At 45.4% G+C, this 25,965-nt stretch overlaps 1 protein-coding gene and 1 pseudogene across 2 annotated transcripts in view; one reads left to right on the top strand and one right to left on the bottom strand.

The window, feature by feature from the left end:
• Positions 1 to 2,310: 2,310 nt before the first annotated feature.
• LOC142257562 (Fc receptor-like protein 5) lies at positions 2,311 to 23,652 on the bottom strand (annotated as a pseudogene).
• A 1,668-nt stretch (positions 23,653 to 25,320) lies between these two features.
• Positions 25,321 to 25,965, top strand: part of ITGA10 (integrin subunit alpha 10) — a 71,359-nt gene continuing 70,714 nt past the window's right edge. For both annotated transcript variants that reach the window (XM_075330644.1, XM_075330643.1), the window contains exon 1: positions 25,321 to 25,519. In XM_075330644.1, the coding sequence (XP_075186759.1) occupies positions 25,468 to 25,519 (52 nt within the window). In that variant the 5' untranslated portion in view covers positions 25,321 to 25,467. The remainder of the gene's footprint in view (positions 25,520 to 25,965) is intronic.

Raw genomic sequence — 25,965 nt, 5'->3', positions numbered from 1 at the left:
TTTATAAAGAAAAGTTCTACCTTTTGGAATAATGAAAAATAATTGTAAAAACAATTACTAACACAACAAGGCCACCCTGGAGATCGGCGATGCTGTCCACAACCTCATAATGGAGAATCCACGAATTTCAGCTAAAGCAATAGCAGACATCATGGGGATCATTTGTGTCATTACATCCATGAACATATGGACATAAGAAAATGATCTGCAAAGTGGGTCCCAAATGTTTGAAAACAGATCAGAGAAGCATGCTAGTGACAACTTCCTGGTCCATTTGTCAGTGTGGCGCCCTGGACAAGCCAGGGGCCACAGAGCACAACACCCACACTCCCAGCAGGCACACCAAAGCCAGAACACAAAAACCCTTGTTGCCTTCCTCCAGGGGCTGATGACGAGGGGGTGGGCCAGGCGGTTGGCCCCGCCCACCGAGGAGTTCACAGTCCTGGAGGCGGGAAAACCAGGCAGATAGAGTTTGGAAGTGAAAGTGAGCAAAAGGAAGTAGTAAGAGAGCAGCCTGAAGTTGGTCCGGGTGTGTGGCCCGGACAGATCAGCAAGGTTGGCAGACGGTGGTGACCGTCTGCAGGAGTGGCCGATTGGAGTCTACCGTAAGGACCGTGGACGGGCGGTGGCCCGGCGGTACCGGACCGGTACGCAAAGAGGAGCCAGCACCATCTGGCAGGGGCTTTTCGGACCCCGGCAAGGCTAGGAGTCGCCGTGAATTTGCCAAATCCGTTAGTGAAGGGGACCTCCTGGGTTTCCAAACAGTCAAGTCCCGACAGAAGGCAACCGTCCAACCAAGTGAGAGAGACACCTCCACCGCCAAGGCAACCGTTTCTTAGGACCAGCGCCTGCGGGCAAAAGGGGCTCCTCCGGCCCATATCCAAGCCAGGGAGCAGGTTACCGGTGGGAACCCATTGGAACCGTACAGACATCTTAGGTGCAAGGAAAGGCAGTCACCACCAACCTGCCGAGAGCAACAACACAGCAGCCGTCTGTGGGACCCGTCCATCCAGCCGTGTGTTTTACCGAGACTGTGTCTTCATCATTGGGCTGAGTGAGTACCACCGTGCCGTGCGGCACAGCGCTGCCCCTGCGACCCTGCACCTCACCAGGCCCCGTAGCCCGCCTGCCATCCATCCCTACCCCATCACCGGGCCCCGGGACAACCAACCCCCTACCCACGGAGGGGAGAACTAACAACCAAGCTGCTCCCAGTCACCGCTCCCGGGATCCCCGTCTAAAGCAGCGGTGGTGTCACCAAAATCACCACAACCGTGGGTGGCGTCACGGACAATATCCATAATCAAAACCCCCACAACCAATCACCCCCTTTTCACTCACGGGCGAGGAGCGCCGCTCGAGTCCCTGGGCTCCGGCCCACCGCTCGAGCCTCCACCGAGCAGCAGCAGCGGCCGCAGCAGCAGCGGCAGCCGGACCCGAGCAGTGGGAGAGCGCAGCGTCCCCTCCTCCGCCCGCGACATCAGCGTTTCCGGACAGATAAGAACTTCCTGGATTGACTGGTCACTATGGATAAGATTTGGATTTATTTGTATGACCCTGAAAAAAAAGAGCAGTTAAAAGTGGAGGCACAGTGTTTATCCTCATCCAAAGAAGCTCAGGGTGCAAAAATCAGCCACTAAGGTGATGGCATCTTTGTTCTAGGATAAGGAGGGCGTGCTGCTAGTGGACTACCTTCAAAAGGGTTCCACCATCAATGCAAGGTATTACATTGAACTTTTTGACCAATGGAAGGCAGCTCTGAAGGCCAAAAGGCACGGCAAGCTGTCCAAAGGAATCTTGTTCCTGCAAGACAATGCCTCCGCTCACACTGCACAAGCGACCACTGTCAGAGCTGGGCTTCCAGCTGATTGACCACCCTCCTTATTCACCAGATCGAGCTCCCTCCGACTATCATCTGTTTCCAAACCTGAAGAAACACCTCAAAGGTACCAAATTTCACACCATTTCTGATGCCATGGCTGCTACGGATGCCTGGTTTGAGGCACAACCAAAATCCTTCTTTTTGTTAGGCTTACAGAGCTTGGAATACCGATGTAAGAAGTGTGCTGACATCAGTGGAGAGTATGTGGAATAAATGTAAAGTTTTATTATCCTATCTCGTTTCTTTCTGGGTAAAGCCAAAGACTTATCAGCAGCCTCTCGTATAGCAACTTCAAGTTGAAATGCAAGCTACACCAACAGGAGGATCGTTCAGACACATATTGCATCAATACAAAAAGGCAAAAAAAAATAAAACCTTAGCATGCAATTAGGGACACGAAAAGGAAGGAGACTTCAGGGAGTCGGGATAATCATTTTATTCACAATAGAAAGTCAAACAGAAAAAAATGGCGGTGTAAGGATACTCAGGTGCCCCAACATCTAATGCTTCTGCCCTGGAGACATCTGGAGATGCAAACCAGAAGTCTTGCAACAGTATCTAGCAGTCGCTCACTGGCGCCATTGTGTGGTTCGATGGAGAATTGCAGTAATACTTGCACTTTGATTGATAAAGCTGTCATTAGCTACGTGGACATCATTCTGTCATTTGGCATCAAGTGAAGTTGCATGTTGTGATTCTTTATGATAAAGGAGAAAACAAGCGGCAACCATTAGTGTCAGTCCGGATAGCACAAGTCTCATTATATTCTGGTTGGTGTAGTCTGAAGAGAAAAGAAGAGGAATTATAAGTCATAGTCATAGTCTACCCTTATGCCTTACATGGGGATTCTTCTTCTACACAGAAGCCTCAGTGCCACAATCTAGTAGACCCAGTAAGACTTATGTGGGCGTCACACGGTACAATCTATCGAGTGATCGCACGAGCGATCGTACCCGCCCCCGTCGTTTGTGCGTCACGGGCAATTAGTTGCCCGTGTCGCACAAAGTCACCAAACCCCCCGTCACACGTACTTACCTGCTGAGTGACCTCGCTGTGGGCAGCGAACATCCACTTCCTGAAGGGGGAGGGACGTTCGGTGTCACAGCGAAGTCACACAGCCGCTGGCTAATAGAAGCGGAGGGGCGGAGATGAGCGGGACGTAAACATCCCGCCCACCTAATTCCTTCCGCATTGCCGGCGGGAGCCGCGGGATACAGGTAAGCTGAGTTAATCGTTCCCGGGGTGTCACACGGAGCAATGTGTGCTGCCCCGGGTACGATGAACAACCGGCACCATTAAAAATAAACAATTTTTTAAAAATAAGCGACGAGTGCATGACTCACGACTTGTGAGCGATTCTGCGTCGCTCGGAGGTGTCACACGAAACGACGTCGCAAGCGATGCCGGATGTGCGTCACGAAAACCGTGACCCCGACGATGCATCGCGCGATAGCTCGTCTCGTGTGACGCTCGCATTATAGAAGACCTGTCACTTGTCTTAAATATGTTTTGCGGGTTTTTTTGTTGTTTTTTTTTTAACCTGGTGTAAATGCCGCTGTTCTCCTGAATCCGGCAATGTTTTTCTTTTGTTCCTGCACCTCTCCATTCATGAGATATGGCCTCCTTTTTTTGTATCTAAATGTAGTCTTTTTAGCCAAGTGTGTGGTCCTCAAGACCACACCCACAAAAGAGTTGAGAACCAAACCCACTTGTCTAAAGAGACTACATTTACATATAGAGAAGAAAAGTCTGTATCTCAGGAACAGAGAGAAGTACGAACAAAAGATAAATATCACCGGATTCAGGAGAACAGCGGTATTTACACCCAAATAATTACATATTCATGACAAGTGATAGGTCCTCAATAAAGGGCACGTAATACTTTTTGTACCCTGTTGAACATTTGGAGCCAGGTTGCTCTGCAGATAACTCAGGGTACCAACTGTGAGAATTCTATTAACAAGCTAAATTTTAAGTAGTGTAATAAAAGGGGGTGTGTTTAATGGAATGTCCCTTTAACCCTAGAACGCATACCTGGGGCCTCGCAGGCCTGCTAGGTTACTTGTTTTCTATGGTAGATTTCTATGGTTGCGCGTTCTAGGGTTAACAACTTGATCTAATTGTAAATGACCACTATATTTTTAGAAATGATCAGTTCCCTGTAGTCTGGGATATATCTTGCGCTATACACTCCTGTAATGACTCACCCTGTATATGGACATATGAGATGTTGCTTATTTTCCTTGTAAGACCAGACCCCGTTGACACCGCACAGGTATAATTCCCAGAATCCTCCATCCGAGCGGACTGAATTGTATATGTGTCCACTGATCTCAACTGCTGCACGTTCTGTCCATTTCTATAGAAGGTGATCGGCAGTTCCTTACCACGTCGGAGAGGATTCAGTCTTGAGATACACGTCAGGGTCAGCTCATGCCCTAACATTCTATACGAGGGCACTATAATTTCTGGAAAGGAGAACAATTCTAGAAGAGGAAATATTACCACATGAGATATGAGATCAGGTTCAAGTCATCGTCTTATATTACACTGTATCGGGGTGCTTTTATTTTTGGATGTGAGAAAAGATCTAAAAAATATTAAAGTATATATGTTTGAGGTTGGACTGCCAAATATGAGTGATTTTTGACCCTTGCCCTATTACTTGTTCAATTCATCGTGTAGGTGCTTTGGACTTGTAACAAAAGGGTAGATTAATGAGTCCCCTTTGTATTAGTCTTTGTATATGTCATGGAGGAGGCTTACAATACTGTCATATTGAGTAATTCTCTGACTCAGTGAGTAGCTGATAACACCAGAAGTTACAGAACCCCTGATATTTCCCGGGCATGTACGGCTGCATGAAATCAAAACCCTTCTCCACTGCGACTGGCCGACCAGAAATCAAGGACATGATAGATTTCAGCCTAAGAAGAAGGAACCGGGATGACAAAGGTCTCCAAGAAACTGGTGTGATTGTTCCAAATTCTCTTCTTCACATGTCTATGGCATTTTCTATAAAGACTTAGACAATAGAATGCTCATTTTCCAACCCTCAATTAGTGACTTTGTGAAATTGCACAAAAGATATTGGACCACTGCCCCTTTCTTAAATGTGACCCAATCTGTGAAGAATACTGAAAAATATATTTAGTTTGTCATTGAATTTCTTAGATATTTATATATAAAAGTTAAGTTTTAATTGAACTCATTTTCTGTTGCTTACCCATTTCCCTGACATATATTAAAATTATTATCCAAAGCCTACCAAAATTAATAATCAATTATATAAGATATGATTATACCTAACTGACCTGAATTTTGCATGGAAAAAAAGAAAATTATCATTGTATTCGCTCTGCTTAGAAAATGAGTAAATCTGGGTAAATCTATCTGCCTTTGGCCACCACTAGGGGGTGATCACTAAATAAGGATAAAATAAGCAAATTCTTTCAGAATCTTAAAGGAGTTAGTCACAAATAGAAAAACATGACTGTTTTCCTTCAGAAAAAGCACCACCTTTGACCATGGAATGTTTCTGGTATTGCAACTAAGCCCATTGAAGTGAGTGGAGCTGAGCAATGGTGGGGAATGGCGCGGTTTCTGAAAATAAGTAGCTATGTTTTTTAATTATCAACTTACCCAACTCTGAGATGTAGGTTTCCGCAGAGTACATATGATATGTATGATAAGGTTCTCTAAGCAGTTTGGTACATCTATACATCCCGGACGAGCCCCGAACAACTCTATCTATATGTAACTCCGAATCATTGACTGAGAACTTTATCTCTTTATCTTCCTTGTAAAATGTTGTGTTTATTCCTTCATAAAAACCGTGACATCTCAATGTCAGGGGGTCTCCATCATAGATAACTGGGGGTCTCTGTAGGATGAGAAAATCTGCAATAATAAGAATGAATAATGACTCCCCTCTAGATACAACGTTAGACGTTTACTAGGATGGGATGACAACTTACTAGTACTCGCATTCAATGTGACACGAGGACTGAGGACACCATTGCTGATCCCACACTGGTAGTCACCTACATCTTCTTTATAAACAGAGTCAATGTCCAATCTCTGCTGATCTTTAACTTTTAGTGGTTCCCCATCTTTATACCAATAATATCTCTGGTTCTCCAAGGCAGCGGACCCCACATCACATAATAGGGTCACTGGATCCTGGAATAATATCTCACTCCAGTTAGATTTGAAAATTATCACAGGTCTGACTTCTGCTCCTAGAAAAATAAGGGGGAGGAATTGAATAGTTTTTTCCAGATTCATTTAAATTATGCAGATGTGTAATTTGGTATATTAATCCTTCACAGCTTTCAACATTTTCTGCTTCAAGTCACCGTTACTAAAACGGGATAATTTTTAGACAGTCCAAATGTAGACGATAGAGTCGAGATGAACAAATCTTTTGGAATTCGAACTGGGAACATCATGACGTCTTTTCTACTATAATGTTCTGCATTTTAATAGCAATTATAATACATCTACTGACCACATGGTGCGCTGTTTTACATATGAAATCATTGTCACTCAGGTGGAAGTGCTGAACTATTTGCAGTGGCGCAACTAAAGTCTGATAGGCCCCAGTGCAAAATTTGGACATAGGCCCTCACTTGCAAGTTTGTCAGATGAATGGGCCCTTGAAGCATTCAAGATTCTTTGAAGGTGTACATGTTTTGCCCCGCCCATGTAATAATGTCCCTTTTCTGAAATAAGATACCCCATTCTGCCCCCCCTTCCATTACTAATGTCCTCCATCATGGCCCCTTCCTCTGGTAATGCCCCCATCCTCTGCCCTTTTTGTTTTGATTTACCCATTTTGGGCCTCTCCCTGTTTTAATATCCCCCATTCGGAGTATGTTCCTGGTATATGTCCTCTATCCTGCCAATATCCAGATATACAGTAATGTTTCCTGTCCTTGACTTGGCCACTTCTGTCATAATCTCCCACATCCTAGATAACCTTCCTGGTATAATGTCCCATATCCAGGAGAATTGACAGGCATTGGACTCATGCATCTCCACCATTAGGGGTAACCCTGAGGTTAGGGTTAGCCTAAGATCCCCTAGCTTGAGGGAGAGCATAGGAGGCCCATGTCCCTCGCTGTTACGGAGGCTGTCTGATTATAAAAACCAAAGAGATATCAGACAGTCAGGGTCCACCGTGCAAAGCCTCTGCTGCAGACTATGGCAGAGGATAAGAGGTATCTTGTACCACAAAAGTGGTACTGACACTGATACGTCTCAGTGACACTAGAGCCAATCACGGCGTGTACTGTTAAAGTCACAGCGACTACCGTATTTCGCATTAACGTAAAAGGGATATGTTAATGAGTGAGGAAGAGTATGTAAGTGTGCCGCTGTAAATAGTAGTAGCACAAAGTGCAGAGTGCAATACCTCTGTTAAACTCACAGAGGAATATAGTTAGGAAATAAAGCAATTCCTCCATTACTCAGAGGGTGTGTGGAATGGTCTCTGTTAATGATCACAGAGACAAAAGCAGTGAGTGTGAAATGGCACCTACCTAGGTCCGTTCCTCTAGCGGTGCCAGGAGACGGGCAGCAGCGTAAGCCGCACAAAGCTCCTACCTGCGCTCGCTCCCCTAGTGTGCGAGGACACGAACCACTAGATATGGCAACTGCCTAGGTCCGCTGCACTAGTGGTGCAAAAGAGACGGACAGCAGCACAAGCCGCACAAAGCTCCTACCTATGTTCGCTCCCCTAGTGTGCGAGGATACGAACAACTGCCAGACGCAGTATAAGGAACGTTACCCTAGCGGCAACGTCCACCTACGAGTAGAATCACAAGGCCCAGCCAGACCATGTGCCTCAGGCACCTGCCTATGTCCGCTCCAATAAGATGCAAGGATACGGACCGCAGCCGAAGCTGTAAGGTACAAGAACGCTACCCTACCGGTAGCGCTCACCTAGCATAGACAGAGAGATGCCTAGAGGGATGTGCACAGAGCGTCTACTCTCATGCATGAACCAAGAGGACTGAGCGCCGAGCAGCGTGCGTCAGGGTCTTATATAGACTCTGTGGCTCATCCAAGATGGAGGACACCAGAGCCAATCCGCTGCCAGAACGACAGCAATGACGTCACGCTGGCCTATCACCGATCAAGGCCTCACAAGCACATGACCAGCGACCAATCGGCTTAGAAGGTGTCAGAGACATGTGACCTCGTGTCACAAGCACATGACCAGCAGCCAATCAGCTTAGAAGGTGTCAGAGACATGTGACCTCGTGTCAGTGATGATGTCACTCGCACATGTGCAATGGCTCCAAGATAGGACTTAGTCTGCAGCGCTCGCACATATGCAGTAGCAAGAAATCCGTACATAGTCTCCAGTGCTCGCACATGTGCAGTAGCAAGAAATCCGAACATAGTCTCCAATGCTCGCACATGTGCAGTAGCAAGAAATCCGAACATAGTCTCCAGTGCCACAGCAAAGGGGAAGGAGACACGCACATACCCAGAAACGGGAACCATAACAGTACCTCCCCCTCAAGGAGCCCCATCCCGGCGGCGCAGGTAATCGGCAACTAAGTCAGGAGCATGGACAGCCTCCTCAGGCTCCCAATAGCGATGTTCCGGGCCGTAGCCCTCCTAATCTATCAAGAAGAACCTGCGCCCTCGAACCATCTTAGAACCAACTATGGATCGTACCTCATAGCTAGAGCGAGAGGAATCAGAGGCAGGAGAGTGCACTTCACGAGTGTGAGGTAAAATAGCCGGCTTTAACAGTGAAACATTGAATTTGTCATGGATCCTAAGATGGCCGGGTAACTTCAATTGGTAGACTACAGGATTTACCTGTCGAAGAACCTCATAAGGACCCAGGAAGCGAGGAGCAAATTTGACAGAGCTCACTCTAAGTTTCACGTGTTTTGCAGAGAGACACACAAAGTCCCCCGGAGAAAAGACAGGAGCTGGGCGACGAAACCGATCGGACACCGTCTTCATGCGGTCCTTAGCTGCTTGGATCGACTCTTGAGTCCGATCCCAGATCTCTCTGGCATTAGTTGCCCAGTCGGCCACAAGAGGAGGAGGTGCAGCAGCGGGAAACGGTACCGGTACCCTAGGGTATTGCCCATTATTGAGTACGAACGGTGTCTGCCCAGTGGCCTCAGCCAGAGAATTGTTAATGGCAAATTCTGCCCAGGATAGGAGGGAGGACCAGTTATCGTGGTTCTCAGCAACAAAGTGTCGAAGGTATATAATCATGGATTGATTGGTACGCTCAACCAAACCATTGGTCTCCGGATGGTATGCCGAAGAGACATTCAACTCAATTTGCAGAAGGCTACAAAGATCTCGACAGAAACGGGAAGCAAATTGCGGACCTCTATCACAAATGATACGATCTGGCATCCCGTGAAGCCTAAAGACATGCTTGAGGAATAGTTTAGCTAGTACCCTGGAAGATGGGATTCTTGATAATGGTACGAGATGAACCATCCGGGAGAAATGGTCCGTAATGACCCACACAAATCGATGTCCCTGTGAACACGGAAGATCACCCACAAAGTCCATGCCTACCACCTCCCATGGTCTATCTGGTACTGGTAAAGGATGCAAGAGCCCAGCCGGTCTCTGCCGTAACGGACGGTTGCGAGCACACGAGTAGCAGGAACCGACATATCTCTTGACGTGGCTGGCTAAAGGCTACTTTATACACTGCGATATCGGTCCCGATATCGCTAGTGTGGGTACCCGCCCCCATCTGTTGCGCGACACGGGCAAATCGCTGCCCGTGTCGCACAACATCGCCCAGACCCGTCACACATACATACCTGTCCGGCGACGTCGCTGTGACGGGCGAACCGCCTCCTTTCTAAGGGGGCGGTCCGTGCGGCGTCACAGCGACGTCACTGAACCGCCACCCAATAGCAGCGGAGGGGCGGAGCTGAGCGGGACGTAACATCCCGCCCACCTCCTTCCTTCCGCATAGCGGCCGGGAGGCAGGTAAGGGGAGCTTCCTCGTTCCTGCGGCGCCACACGCAGCGATGTGTGCTGCCGCAGGAACGAGGAACAACCTCGTTACTGCTGCAGTAACGAGATTTGAGAATGGACCCCCATGTCACCGATTAGCGATTTTGCACGTTTTTGCAACGATGCAAAATCGCTTATCGGTGTCACACGCAACGGCATCGCTAATGCGGCCGGATGTGCATCACGAATTCCGTGACCCCAACGACTCCGCATTAGCGATGTCGTAGCGTGTAAAGCCCGCTTAAGTGTGGCCACCAATACCACCTCTCGAGTAACTCTCGTGTCCGTCTAATACCAAAATGCCCACCCACCATTGAGGTGTGGGCCCACGACAGTATATCATTCTGTCGATTAGGCGGAACAAAGGTCTTGCCCGGTGGGATTTGGTCTATAGACACAGGAGAGAGCGTATGAAAAACCCTGGAGGAAAGGATAAGACGAGGTTCGTCAATCTCCTCCTGGGTAGAAACCATAGAGCGAGACAGGGCGTCTGCCTTGTTATTCTTACTCCCAGACAGATAGTTGATGGAGAAGTGAAAGCGGGAGAAAAACAAGGACCAGCAGGCTTGGCGAGGATTCAGACGCTGAGCGGTTTGTAAGTACGTTAGATTCTTGTGGTCTGTATAGACCTGGAAAGGATGTTTCGCTCCTTCTAGCAAGTGACGCCACTCCTCCAAGGCTAATCTCAGGGCGAGCAGTTCCCTATCCCCAATGGTATAGTTTCTCTCTGCCGGTGAAAAGGTTTTAGCAAAGAAGAAACACGGCCTTTTTCTACCTACACCGTTCTTTTGATACAAGACATCACCAGCACCCACTGAGGATGCATCAACCTCCAAGAGGAAGGGCTTAATCTCATCGGGTCTTTGAAGAACGGGAGCAGCTGAAAAGTGTCTTTTTACTGCCTCAAAAGCCTGAGATGTCTCAGTAGACCAGACTTTGGGATTAGCACCTTTCTTAGTCAAGGCCACCAAAGGAGCCAACAAAGTGGAGAAATGGGGTATGAACTGCCGGTAGTAATTTATGAATCCTAAGAAGCGTTGCACAGCCTTCAAGGAACGAGGTTCGGACCATTCCAGGACAGCAGAGAGCTTCGCAGGATCCATAGCCAGGCCCTCTTGTGAGATAATGTAACCCAAAAAAGGCAATGAGGACTGCTCGAATACACACTTTTCGAGTTTAGCAAACAAAGAGTGCTCCCTAAAATGGAAAAGGACACGAACGACATCCTGACGATGAGTCTTCAGGAGAAAAAATCAGGATGTCGTCCAGATACACCACGACGGAGGATAACAGTAAATCCCTGAACACATCGTTTACGAAGTCCTGAAATACTGCGGGTGCATTACATAAACCAAAATGGCATGACGAGGTATCCATAGTGACCGTCTCGGGTGTTAAAAGCGGTCTTCCATTCGTCACCCTCTCGAATTCGTACAAAGTTATATGCACCCCGCAGATCCAGCTTCGTAAAAACTCGGGCTCCCCTCAGTCTGTCAAAGAGCTCCGAAATTAAAGGTAACGGGTATTTGTTCTTTATTGTGATTGCGTTGAGACCCCTGTAATCTATGCAGGGATGCAAATCACCCTCTTTCTTCCAAACATAGAAAAACCCAGCTCCCGCGGGAGAGACAGACTTACGAATGAACCCCTTCGCTAAACTCTCTCTTATATAGGTCAACATGGCCTCAGACTCAGGTATTGACAGAGGGTAAACCCTTAGGTGGAACCGAACCTGGGATAAGGTCTATGGCGCAGTCATACGGCCTATGGGGTGGAAGAACCTCAGCACCCTGTTTGGAGAACACGTCAGCGAAATAAAAATAGGGTGTTGGTAAAGGAGAGAGATCGGTCGATGCAGTCGCAACGACTTTAGAGGGTGAGAGGAAAAACATCGAGACTGACAGTTCGAACCCCATCTGATGACATTGTCAGACTCCCAGTCAATCAACGGAGCATGCTTCCGAAGCCATGGAAGCCCTAGGAGTACGTCGTCAAGACCCTCAGGCAAAACGAGAAAAGAAATATCCTCCACATGGTCATGGAACAGAATAAGGCGCAAGGGTACTGTCCTCAATGTAATGTAATCAGGCAACATGGTTCCATTTACAACACGGACAGGAATGGGCGCCTCCAACATAATAGAGGGAATATTATGCTGTGTAACGAAACCAGAGGAAATAAAGATACTGTCAGCCCCAGAATCAATAAAAGCCTTGATAGGCACCGTAGTCACGGAGAACGAGAGCTGACCTGTAAAACTACACTTGGAGGGTGCAGACGGCGTACCTAGTAACCCCCCTCCTATAGATACTAGGGTTGGGAGTTTCCCTGGCGGCTGGGACACTTGTTAGCGTAGTGACCCGCACGACGACACACGTAACATATAGGAGGACCAGACTTGCGTAGTCTGGAGGACGTATGACCTAACTCCATAGGAGTAGGAGATGTCTCAGATGCTGAGGAAGATGGTGGTGGACCTTCAACAACTGGAATAGCCCAATGCTTAGGGCGTGAGGAAGAGACCTCAAGTCTACATTCCTTATGGCGTACGTCGATCCTTGTTGCTGCAGTGATTAAGTCCTCCAGAGAAGCAGGGACCTCATGAGTAGCAAGGGCATCCTTGACATAGCCTGCCAACCCTCTCCAGAAGATAGGAATCAACACCTTTTCTAGCCAATCTAGTTCTGCCACCAGAGTTCTAAAAGCAATGGCATAAGAACTAGTGGATAACGAACCCTGAGATAGATCTAACAGTCTCAGGGCCGCATCATGGGTAACCTGCGGACCCATGAATACCGCTTTAAGAGCTTCAAGAAAGTCTTGATGTCTCAGAGTAACCACATCAGAGTGCTCCCATAGGGGAGTCGCCCATTCTAAGGCTTTCTCCTGAAGTAAGGATATGATAAAGCCTACTCTGGACCGCTCCGTAGAGAAGCGAGAAGAGTTGACCTCTCGGTGTATCTGACTCTGACTATTGAAACCACAACATGATCTGGCATTGCCAGAATACCTGTTTGACAAAGCAAGTCGAGGATCATGTGCAGATGTCACCATGGTCTGAGGTTTATCCTCTACAGTCTTGAGCCGCGACTCAAGTACTTGTATGTAACGGTGTAACTGCTGATATTCTGCCATAACTGCCAGACCCTGGGCTCAGTCCTGATGTTACGGAGGATGACTGATTATAAAAACCAAAGAGATATCAGACAGTCAGGGTTCACCGTGCAAAGTCTCTGCTGCAGACTATGGCAGAGGATAAGGGATATCTTGTACCACGAAAGCAGTACTGATACTGATACGTCTCAGTGACACTAGAGCTAATCACGGCATGTACTGTTAAAGTCACAGCGACTACCGTATTTAACATTAACGTAAAAGGGATATGTTAATGAGTGAGGAAGAGTATGTAAGTGTGCCGCTGTAAATAGTAGTAGCACGAAGTGCAGAGTGCAAAACCTCTGTTAAACTCACAGAGGAATATAGTTAGGAAATAAAGCAATTCCTCCCTTACTCGGAGGGTGTGTGGAATGGTCTCCGTTAATGATCACAGAGACAAAAGCAGTGAGTGTGAAATGGCACGTACCTAGGTCCGTTCCTCTAGCGGTGCCAGGAGACGGGCAGCAGCGTAAGCCGCACAAAGCTCCTACCTGCGTTCGCTCCACTAGTGTGCGAGAACACGAACCACTAGATATGGCACCTGCCTAGGTCCGCTGCACTAGTGGTGCAAAAGAGACGGACAGCAGCACAAGCCGCACAAAGCTCCTACCTATGTTCGCTCCCCTAGTGTGCGAGGATACGAACAACTGCCAGATGCAGTATAAGGAACGTTACCCTAGCGACAACGTCCACCTACGAGTAGAATCACAAGGCCCAGCCAGACCATGTGCCTCAGGCACCTGCCTATGTCCGCTCCAATAAGATGCAAGGATACAGACTGCAGCCGAAGCTGTAAGGTACAAGAACGCTACCCTATCGGTAGCGCTCACCTAGCATAGACAGAGAGATGCCTAAAGGGAAGTGCACAGAGCATCTACTCTCATGCATGAACCAAGAGGACTGAGGGCCGAGCAGCGTGCGTCAGGGTCTTATATAGACTCTGTGCCTCATCCAAGATGGAGGACACCAGAGCCAATCCGCTGCCAGAACGACAGCAATGACGTCACGCTGGCCTATCACCGAGCAAGGCGTCACAAGCACATGACCAGCGACCAATCAGCTTAGAAGGTGTCAGAGACATGTGACCTCGTGTCAGTGATGATGTCACTCGCACATGTGCAATGGCTCCAAGATAGGACTTAGTCTCCAGCGCTCGCACATGTGCAGTAGCAAGAAATCCGAACATAGTCTCCAGTGCCACAGCAAAGGGGAAGGAGACACGCAGATACCCAGAAACTGAAACCGTAACACTCGCTATCCTGCAGTCACATAACGATAATGTCCTCAATCCTGACCCCTTCATGTAATAATGCTGGCATCATGGGAACAATTTTCCCGTTCCTGGGACATTCCCTCTTATAATATCCCAATTCTGAGCCTGTTCCTGGTATATGTCCTCTATCCTAGCCCCATCCTGTCATAATCCCCCACATCCTAGGCCCCTTCCTGGTATAATGTCCCTCATATTTAGCCTCTTCCAGGTATAATGCCTCCATCCTGGTCTTCTCCCAGTAATAATGTCCACAATCCTGGGCCAGTTCCTGTAATGATGATCCCTATCCTGGGGCAATTCCAGTAATAATGTCTCATATCCTGGTATAATGTTCTTGATCCTGGGCCCCTTTCAGTAATAATGTCCCTGTTCTGAGGGTCTTGTTCCACAAATAGTAAAAAATAAATTCTCATCTTCTCCTTCTTCCACAACATGCGGCGTCCGTCTTCTATAGCCGATGCAGAAGCAGTCACCCTCTCACAATCATGATTCACCACAAAATAGCTGCTGCATTTCCTGCATCTGGTTTTATGCAGTCTATTGACTTTATTATTGTTATTGAACATTCCTAGCTGAATAAAGCTGTAGTTGACTATGTCTACTGCCGTTTCTGTTAAAGGGGAGTTCGGGTGCCATGGTACTCACAGTAGAGTCTGTTGCTTGGCTGCAGCGCAGCCCTGGGTGTTGACTCTGCACCACGTACACCTCTTTAGTGCAGGGGAAGGTTTGCTGGGACTTGTGGTGCAGGGCACTTACTTTCAGGCCGAGGCCAGGGCTGGTTCTCTCCTCAGAACCGCTTCCCAGTTGCCAGTTGCAGCAGGTCCCAGCATCCTCAAGCACCACACAGAGACACAGTTCTTCTCAAACATGGGAACGTTGCTTTCCTGGTCACTGTTTTTAGTAGTTTAACATCACGCCAGCAGTGGGCACATCGCCATCACTTTTCTGTGATAAAGGTTGCTGCATACATCAGTTCCCACAGTCCTTTGGTCATACACTCCGGTTCTACATTGAGGTTGCCACTAGCAACCAGAGTCGCTCTCAATTTGCCAGCCAACCACTGCCCTGGTACTCCGGCTTCGGAGCACAATCTGTCTCTCTCTCTCCTGCTTCGGACCCCTTGTCTCTCTCACCTGCTGACTCCTGGCCTCACTTACCCTGTAGATAAGGGGCTTTCAGGTGCTCTCCTAACACCAATCCTAAGCCTTAGACTCCATACCTTCAGAAGTCTGTACTCCTGGGATTTTCTTGGTCCACCCCACCGGAAGCAAGAATGCTTGGCCTGGCAGGCCAAGTTCCTACATTCGCTCCTCACTCTGTCCTCACACTCACTGACTTTCTAAGGCTAAGTTCACACTTTCGTTGTTTTGCATCAGTCACAATCCGTCGCCTTGAGGAATTACGGTATCCTGTAAAATATTTTGCAGGAATCCGTTTTTTCCCCATTGTCTTCTATTAGCGACGGATTGTGACTGATGGCCTTGCATTGCATCCGTCGCGTGACGGATCAGTCGTTTACTGACTGACTGTCAGGCGGGAGCAAAGCTGAATGTAACTTGTTTGGAGCAGCAAAAAAAACACACTCCGCGGGCGTCCAACGTAATCCGTCAAGAGCTATAAATGATGTCTATGGTGCTGGATTCCGCCGTAATCTGTCACATGACAGAATCCAGTGCTGAATTCCGTCATGCTTTACTGAGCATGCCCAGCATGTTTGGCACACCCACTGGGCTGTCCCAAACACAAACGGATCATGACGTATCCATCAAAAAACAGATGCATAGCAGATGCAAAGGACGTGACGGATCAGTTTTTTCACAGGATTCCTGTGAACGGAATCCTGTGAAATTACACATCTGTTGCATTAGTTGACACCTAAAAGATGACGGATCTGACGGATTTAAAACAACGGGAGTGTGAACTTAGCCTAAGCTGACTGCTGCCTGCAGTCTCTGTCCTGTCTCTATCCACATTAATTATTAATTATCCTCCCAAACACACGTCATACAATTACCGACCAGTAGGTGGCGGCATTACCTTACAAAACATCCTAGAACCTTCATAACACACTCCCATACGTACTCTAGCATATTAATATTTACATTCTTTACACATACACGTTTATAACTCTATCCATGGTGTTTGCAGGAAAGCACTGACCATAGGTCACCCTCTTACACTTCAGTCAGTGTTTGTGGAAGTGTTGGAGAATACCAAGCGCATCTCTCAGTTGGTCTTCGGCACTCCCATAAGGATGAATGGTTCAGCAATGCGCATGATCGAGCTCTGCTCTATTCAGCCGGGGCTCTGAACCCTCAATCTGGAGATTACTGGCAAGTTTAACAAAAAATGCCTCAAAAACCTCGAGACACAGACTATCCCAAACTCAATTTTGAGTACAGAAGGCAGAAGTTTTGAGCTTATTAAATTTATGGAGCATTTCTATATTCAAACTTCTGCAATTTAGCATTAGAATCTGAAATAAATCGATAGAACATCTCCAGTCATAACTGTTCTACTCACCAAGTCCTCTGATATTCAATAGTGAAGCAAGAAGACAAAAGAAGTATGAGCGTTTCCTTCCATCCATCATCAAATTCTAATACTTGTATTTTAGGTTTTTCCAATATTCACTTCTGTCTTATATCTTCTCCAAAGATTCCTACCGTCACTGGTCATCACATTCCTCTAATCGTTAGTTTTAACCCTATTGCAATACCTTCTTAGTAATATGACTGCAGTCAGCATGGGCAGGGGCCACCACATTTGATGATGTCAGTTTCCTGGCTGTTTCGTAAACCAGACACTAACTTCCCAATTTTTAGAAGAAATCTCTTAAAAGAAGCCAATGATCAAACTATGCACCCAGCCACCACTAAGTGGAGTCCAATCCATACACTTTATACATTGATGGCGTTAAAAGACAGAGATTTACTTTACTTAAAGGGATTGTTCATTCTGAGCAAAAATAGTTTATTAAATACATAAAGAAGTTCTGCCTTTTGGAATAATGAAAAATAATTATGAAAACAATTACTAACACAACAAGGCCACCCTGATGCAAAGATCTCATATTGTGCTTATCCAAAAAAGATGACTTTCTAGACAACATAATCCTTATAAATTGAGGAATGGTGAATGTTTACACATGGGTCTATCATGTGTCATGAATGGTATTTATCTGGGGATTTGACTTACAAGCCAGTTTTGTCTCGATTTCACATGACCATGTTTTGTTTTTTTTACATTTTTGATTTATTCTTTCTTTATCTCTTCTAGTGTTAGCGGACTTCTAAATGGACTTTCACAGTTTTCATGGTGTCATGTCAAGGTTTCCTCATCATTTGGTGGAGAATGCGGGCACGTACACCAACTTCACAAAGAAATGCAAGCTACAACGACAGGAGGATCGTTCAGACACATATCATTGCATCAATACAAAAAGGCAAAAAAAAATAAAACCTGACAATGCAATTAGGGACACGAAAAGGAAGGAGACTTCAGGGAGTTGAGATAATCATTTTATTTACAATAGAAAGTCAAACCGAAAAAAAATGGCGGTGTAAGGAAACTCAGGTGCCCCAACATCTAATACTTCTGCCCTGCAAACATCTGGATCCAAACCAGAAGTCTAGTAGTTGCTCACTGGCGCCCTTGTGTGGTTAGATGGGGAGCTGCAGTAATTCTGACACTGATAAAGCTTTCATCCACTCTGTGGACATCATCCTGTCATTTGGCATCAAATGAAGTTGCATGTTGCGATTCTTTGTGATAGAGGAGAAGACAAGCGGCAACCATTACTGTCAGTCCGGACAGCACCAGTCTCATTATATTCTGGTTGGTGTAGTCTGAAAGAGAGGGAAAAGGAGAAGAGAGGAATTATAAGTGATAGTCATAGTCTGCCCTTATTTATGCCTTACATGGGGATTCTTCTACGTAGAGACCTCAGTGTCCCAATCTAGTAGAACCAGTAAGACTTAAAGAAGACATGTCACTTGCCATAACTACGTATTTTTTTTACCTCATGTAAATGCCGTTGTTCTCCTGAATCCGGCGATGTTTTTCTTTTGTTCCTGCGCCTCTCCATTCCTGAGATATGGCCACTTTTTTTCTATCTAAATGAAGTCTTTTTAGCCAAGTATGTGGTCCTCAAAACCACACCCACAAAAAAAGAGTTGAGCACCACACCCACTTGTCTAAAGAGACTACATTTACATATAGAGAAGAAAAGTCCATATCTCAGGAACAAAGGAGAGGAGTGCGAACAAAAAATAAACATCACCGGATTCAGGAGAACAGCGGTATTTACACCCAAATAATTACATATTCATGGCAAGTGATAGGTCCTCAATGAAGGGCATGTAATACTTTTTTTGGCCTGTTGAACACTTGGAGCCAGGTTGCTCGGCAGATAATTCGGGGTACCAACTGTGAGATTTCTATTAACAAGCTAATATTTATGAAGTCTAATAAAGAAGGATGAGTTTAATGGAAAGTCCCTTGAACAACCTGATCTGATTATAAATGACTTATGTTTATAGAAACGATCAGTTCCCTGTGCACTATACAACTCATGTAATGACTCACCCTGTATATGAATATATGAGATGTTGCTCATTTTCCTTATAAGACAAGACACCGTCGACACCGCACAGGTATAATTCCCAGAATCCTCCAGCTGAGCGGACTGAATTGTATATGTGTCCAATGATCTCAACTGCTGCATGTTCTGGCCATTTCTATAGAAGGTGATCTTTAGTTCCTTACCACGTCGGAGAGGGTTCAGTTTTGAGATACATGTCAGGGTCAGCTCATCCCTTAATATTCTATACGGGGGCACCATCATTTCTGGAAAGGAGAACAATTCTAGAAGAGGAAATATCAGATGAGATATAAGTAAAAGATTCAAAATGTTTTAGAGATGGGACAGATCAAAGTTTGGTAACGTACCTTGTACATGTACATATGAGACATCACTCATCTTCCTTATCGTGTGAGTCATCACCTCACAGGTATAATTGCCAGAATCCTCAGATTGAGCAGACCGGACCCTGTATGCATCAGAAGAGCTGAACTCCTGCACTTTTTGTCCCTGTCTATAGAAGGCATATTTCAGCTCTGTACCTTCTCTGAGAGGATTCAGTCTTCTGACACAGGTCAGGGTCAGGTCATCATCCTCTATTATACCATATGGGGGTGCCTTTATTTTTGGACTTGAAAAAAGCTCTAAAAAATAAAGGAATAATTAGGATGTATGTAATACATAAACCAGAAAGTATACATTGTTAAGGTTGGACTGGAAAATATGAGTGATTTTTGACCCTTGCCTGGTTACTTGTTCCATTCATCGTATAGGTGGTTTGGACTTGTAATATCAGGGTAGTTTAACGAGTCAGAAAAAAAGTGAATTTTCTGTTACTACTTTAGCATTGGATGGGAGTCCACCAGCAAATCTCAACCAATCTGTTAATCCACCATCATTTGCCCTCATGCATGTCTACTCAACATTCCTTCCGATGTTCCCAATCTATCACGTGGGCTCCACATCCATATATTCCCCTATCAGAGTTATTCTACTCCAGGATCACTCAATCACCCCTACTCCAACCCATAATCACACAATTACTGTTACACCAGCCGATGATCCCATAATTACCATTACTCCATCCCATGATCACACAATCAACATTACTCCAGCCTATGATCTTCTCAAAATCACCATTTCCCCAGCCCATGATTACATAATCACCACTACTCCAGCCCATAATCACACAATCAACATTACTCCAAACTATGATCACACAATCACCATTACTCCAGCCCATGATCACACAATCACCGTTACTCCAGCCCATGATCACACATTCACCGTTACTCCAGCCCATGATCACATTGATACTCAGCCCATGATCACACAATAACCATAACCCCAGCCCAGTTTACACAATCATCTATTACTCCAGCCCATGATTTTCTCAAAATCACCGTTACTCCATTCCATCATCACACAATCACCATTACGCCAACTCATGATCAGACAATTTCCATTACTCCAGCACATGATCGCATTATCAGTTATTTTACCCCATGATCACAGTTATGTACCTCTCACAGAGACATAGGTTTCATCGGAGAGTGAATGGAATGTTCCATCATAATCTTGTAGTGTTTTTGTACATTTGTATTTCCCGGTCCCAGCTCCATCCACCTTATCAATGTGTAGATGTGAGTCGCTGTCTGAGGACTTTATCTCTTTGTCATCTTTGTAGAATATTGTGCTTATGATTTTATATTCAGAGCGACTGTGACACCTTAGAGTCATGGAGTCCCCTTCGAGAATTTCCTGCGGTCTCTGTAGAATGAGAATGGCTGATATAGAAACATTGAATTAAAGTTAAATTCCTTTATTAGTTGCTATATTTTGACTATTCTGTCAACTCACCATTAATCACATTCAGTTTGACAGGATAACTGATATCACTTGTATTGGTGTAACACTGATAGTCTCCTATATCTTTCCGTGAAGCAGATTGGATTTTAAAGTTCTGTTCTTGAACAGGCATCAGTTTTTCATCTTTATGCTAGTAATGGTGTCACCAGATAATATATTTCTCCAGTTGGGTTTGAAGGTGACCACAGGCCTGAAAGCAGCTTCTACAAAGCAAGAATAGACTATTTAGGAAAAAAATGTCGTCTATGCTGCGCATACCATCGTTGATACTGAGTGAAGTCCAAAACTGGTACCATTATTACTTCCCAAATTATAATTTTTCAATAAAAAGTTTAGATTATTAGTACTATTTCTAATTTTCACTAGTAAAAAAGTTTTTTTCATGAAATTCTGAATCCCATGGTGTTTTAATTAAAAGTTCTGAAGTCCAAGGTCAAATGTTTTTTAGCAGTATTCTTGTATACGATAGGGAAGCGCTAATTAGAGTATTTTTCATTTTTTTTTGCCTGTTCAATATGATTAAGGGAATAATAGCTTAAGGATTATGGTGGGAAAAGACCATATTGACATAAACTTGCGCCAGGAGAAGTTCCATTTTTGGTCCTGTTTATTTTCGTCCTTGTTCCAAATCACAGTTTTAAAAATATAGAAAAATTATGGAAAAATACTCACTTGCAAGATGGATGTAAGATTCACATGACAATGTTTTTAGAGGTCCATCATGATCTTCTATCACTTTACTACATTGGTATTTTCCAGTCACATCTCCATCTACTTTCTCAATACGTAGCTCAGAGTCAATGGTTGAGGACTGAATCTCTCGATTTTCCTTATAAAATGTTGTGTTTATGACCTTATATCCATAGCAGCTGTGACATTTGAGAGTAAGGGGGAGTCCTTCATGAATGGACAAAGGCCTTTGCAGGATGAGCTTAGCTAATAAAAAAAATAATATCATCGATATGTCCAGTAATGTAAATTGTATTATGAGGCAGAGACAGGCCGGACTCACCTTGACTAACATAGAGCCTGATGGGATGGCTGATGTCACTCATACTGGTATGGCACTGGTAATTCCCTGTATCTGTCCATGAGGCTGATTGGATAGTTACATTCTTTTCACTCATTCCCATTAATTCATTCTCTTTATACCAGTAATATGTCTGGTTCTCAAGGGTCACATTACATGTTAGGGTCACCGTGTCCCCCAATAATATATTTTACCAATTGGGTGAGAAGGTCACCACAGGTCTGACTGTATCTCCTAAAAATAAGAAGCAATATTATTAACAAATATTTAGTTGATCAACATTTACATGTCATTATAAACAAAAACTCACCCAGGCGATTAATGATCAGGACTGAAAAAGAGGAAAAATTCACCATAAATGAGAATATACTGATAAAGTAATGACAAAGCTAGAATATGAATATTAAAGGGATTTTCTTAATAGCACAGTCACACAGAGGTTTTCACAAACATCGCCAACGGTCATGGCGTCGTCAGGATCTATTCAGACTACGGATTCTGAAACTCTGCCTGATAACTTCTCTGATGTCTGTGATCAGCGCAGGTAGACTAGGACATCGACCTACAGATTGGTAGTTCATAGGCAGGATAGCAAGAGTTAATCTCTGCTCGTCTGCTTACTAGTCTCCTTTGATCACATTTTGTGGGGGAGCCAATCCCATGTGCATCCCTCCTATATAGTGGGGAAAAAAGTATTTAGTCAGCCAGCAATTGTGCAAGTTCTCCCATGTAAAAAGATGAAAGAGCCCTGTAATTGACATCAAAGGTAGACCACATCTATGAGTGACAAAATGAGAAAACAAATTCAGATTATCACCTTGTTTGATTTGGCAAGATTTGTTTTGCAAATTCTGGTGGATAAGTATTTAGTCATCTAGAAACTTGCAAGATTTCTGGATCTCACAGACCTGTAACTACTTCTTTAAGAGGCTCCTATGTCCTCCACTCATTCCCTGTAGTAATGGCACCTGTATAAACTTATCAGTATAAAAGACACCTGTCCACAACCTCAGTCACACTCCAAACTCCACTATGGTGAAGACCAAAGAGCTGTCGAAGGACACCAGAAAAAGAATTGTAGCCCTGCACCAGGCTGGGAAAACCTAACCTGCAAGCAGCATGGTGTTATGAAATCAACTGTGGAAGCTCTGGCTGACTAAATACTTTTTTTCCCACTGTATATGAACCTCGGCCAACTATAGTTTATCTAAGCTGTACTGGTGAGGTGTTGTGATCAAGACTAATTGGTGGTTGTAGTACTTGTTGATGTGTGCGGTTGTGGAGTTAACCCTTGTTATGTTTTAATTTTTTTTTGCTACCTTCCTCCTCTTGCTTTTCTCCTGAGTCTCTCATTGTTGGTTCCTGTGTGTTTGCAGTGTATCAGAGTTTTGGTTTTCCCCTGTCTGTCTTTCTCTGTGTTTCCATCTCACTACTGCCCCTACTCTGGTGGGAGGGGAGAATCATTAGTTCTAGTCAGGATCATACGCAGGCACAGGACTCAGAGTTCTCCCCCATCAGGAGTAACCCTAAGGTTAGGGATTGCATGAGAGACAGCATAGGAGCCCCTTTCCCTCGCTTTCCTACTGTAACAAGTACATCCCATCAAGATGCCATAGAGATGGTCACACCCTCAGGAGTCCCATATTTCCCTGGTAGCTGCTACTTTATTCAGGCAGTTGCATTTTTGAAGCCATGGAAGATCTGATATGGTCACTTGGCCACTAACTCTACATACATATTAAGTATAAAGGGGACTGAAGACAAAATACGAAAAATGAACACTATCTGCATCATCTCAAGCCTCAGTACTTACATGCCACCGTGATAAGGAGCAGAGAGGACATGGTGACTGCCGCAGACACAAAACTGTTCAATGTTCCTAGGTCATGAATACTAAACCGCTGCTTTCACATCCTGTGGTCAGTGACGTAACTTTTGTTGGCCCACTAAATATGACCAAGAAAAATAAAAAAGATGTAAGAAAAAAACTCTCAGTATGGAAAATGTTTTTTTCTCTACAATCAATTGGCAAATTAAATACAGGCATCACATGGACACAAAGATGGTCCATATCGCGGGACTGTAAGAGGGAAAGGGATGGCACTGTAAGGGGGGAAGATATGGCACTGTAAGGGGGGAAGGTATGGCACTATAAGGGGGAAATTTATGCCACTGTAAAGGGGTTGAAGGTATGGTACTGTAAGGGGAAAGGTGTGGCACTGTAAGGGGAAAGGTGTGGCACTGTAAGGGGGAAGGTTTGGCACAGTAAGGGGGAAGGTATGGCACTATAAGGGGGAAGGTATGGCACTATAAGAGGGAAGTAGGATGGCACTGTAAGGGGGAAATTTTTTGCCACTGTAAAGGGGGGAAGAAATGACACTAAGTGGGGAAGGTATTGCATTATAAGGGGGGGAGGTATGGCTCTGTAAGGGGGAAGGTATGGCACTATAAGGGGGAAATAGGATGGCACTGTAAGGGGGAAATGTCTTGCACTGTAAGGGGGGATTTTGCTACACTGTGATAAGGGGAGAGGCTGAAGCTGTCTGGAGGCTTGTTCTGTGTTGAGGGAAAAGATGGCACTGTTATAGAGAATGACAGTGCAATGTCGTATTCAAGTTGGATACTTGTTTGTGGGATAAAAAGAAGGCACTATTATGGAAAAAGTTGGTAAGTTTTGTTATGGATTGTTACCGTTACTGAAGTATGTACAGCTCACTGTAATTGGGGCACTAAATATGAAGTTCCACAATGTCTGCAGTAGTTCCTCTTAGTGAACACCAGATGGCGCTGTGCACTACGTTCTTTCAGGAGTAAACTATTGCGCAAATTAACACTATGTAAAATGATGAATCCGTTGTGTGGATGATGCTCATTGTGACATATGCAGACATCTATATACAGAGCTGGGCCTTGGGGTGTAAATATTAGGGGTAGAAATCCGCCCAAAAAATGTTTTAATCTATAGCCTTCATATTTTCTGGAGTTGCCTTTAAGTAATCCAACTGCTGTGAAACTACAACTCTCATCATTTGCCGACAGCAGGAATACGGGGTTAATAAATATACGTATGAAGGGAATGCGGAGACAGCAACATTCCATTACGAGACCACGGAAAGTCCAGCTCAGCGCATCGGTCTCACCCCGGCTCGACTCCTGGATATATATTCTGCCTAGTAATGAGGTTGTATGGCTCCTGCGCACACATATGTATAATTATGCTGCCATTCAGGAGTCTGGAAAAGATGGGTGACGATCGTACACAGCCAAAAAAAATGATGAGGTCGTAATACGACGGGAGGAACGGATGAAGAACTTTTAAGTGTTAACCCCCTGAAGTGCTGCAGATGTTACGCCCCCACATCCTCCACTGCTTGCTGAATTTCACCTTGACCCCTCCATCATCCACGTCTTTGTGGCTTCGGGCAGTTTCCACCTCTGCTGGGTGGCCGTTCCATGGATCCACGCCCCTGGGCAGCTGCCCCTGAATTTACAGGCAGCCGGGTCCAGGAAAAACCAGGATTATTTTTAGCTGCCAATGAAAGGGGGCAGGAGACGCAGGGACTGAGGACAGAGCAAGCTTTCAGCTTGTGGCCGGGGAACACCCATCTGCATCCTAAATTCTGGGCACTTTCTTCCTCCCCATCGCCTGAGCTGTGACCATGGAGCCTCGCACATCTCTCACCTTCCTGCTCTTTCTTCTGTCCACACATGGTGAGTGCTGGATTCTGGGGCTCTCACCCCGGCCACTTGTTGAGTGTTGACACTTTCATGGGTCAGGAGTGGACACTTTCAGGGGTCCAGTGCGCTCTCTCTGGTGGGTCGTCTTGATGCACTTTTCAGTCCAGTATTATGTCTCCCGTGAGTCTAGGGATGTCACTCTTGCCCGTCCAGTATAATTGCTCTCGTGGATCCAGTGTTGATGCCCTTGTTGGGTCAGTGTTGTTGATCTCATGGGTTTGATTTTGTCATTTTCGTTGGCCTGGAGAGGACACTCTCAATGAACTGAAGGCATAATTTACGCAGGTCCATTATTATCACTTGTGGGTCTGGAGGAGTCATGCTCGTCGATGTGGTATTATTTCTTAAAAGTGTTAAGTGTTGTCCTTCTCGTGGGTCAATATTTGTCTCCATCATGGGTCCAGTGCTGTAATTCCAAT

This window comes from Anomaloglossus baeobatrachus, chromosome 12 (assembly GCF_048569485.1).
Source record: "Anomaloglossus baeobatrachus isolate aAnoBae1 chromosome 12, aAnoBae1.hap1, whole genome shotgun sequence".
Taxonomy (NCBI): domain Eukaryota; kingdom Metazoa; phylum Chordata; class Amphibia; order Anura; family Aromobatidae; genus Anomaloglossus; species Anomaloglossus baeobatrachus.
This window is presented reverse-complemented; position numbering and strand designations above follow the sequence as displayed.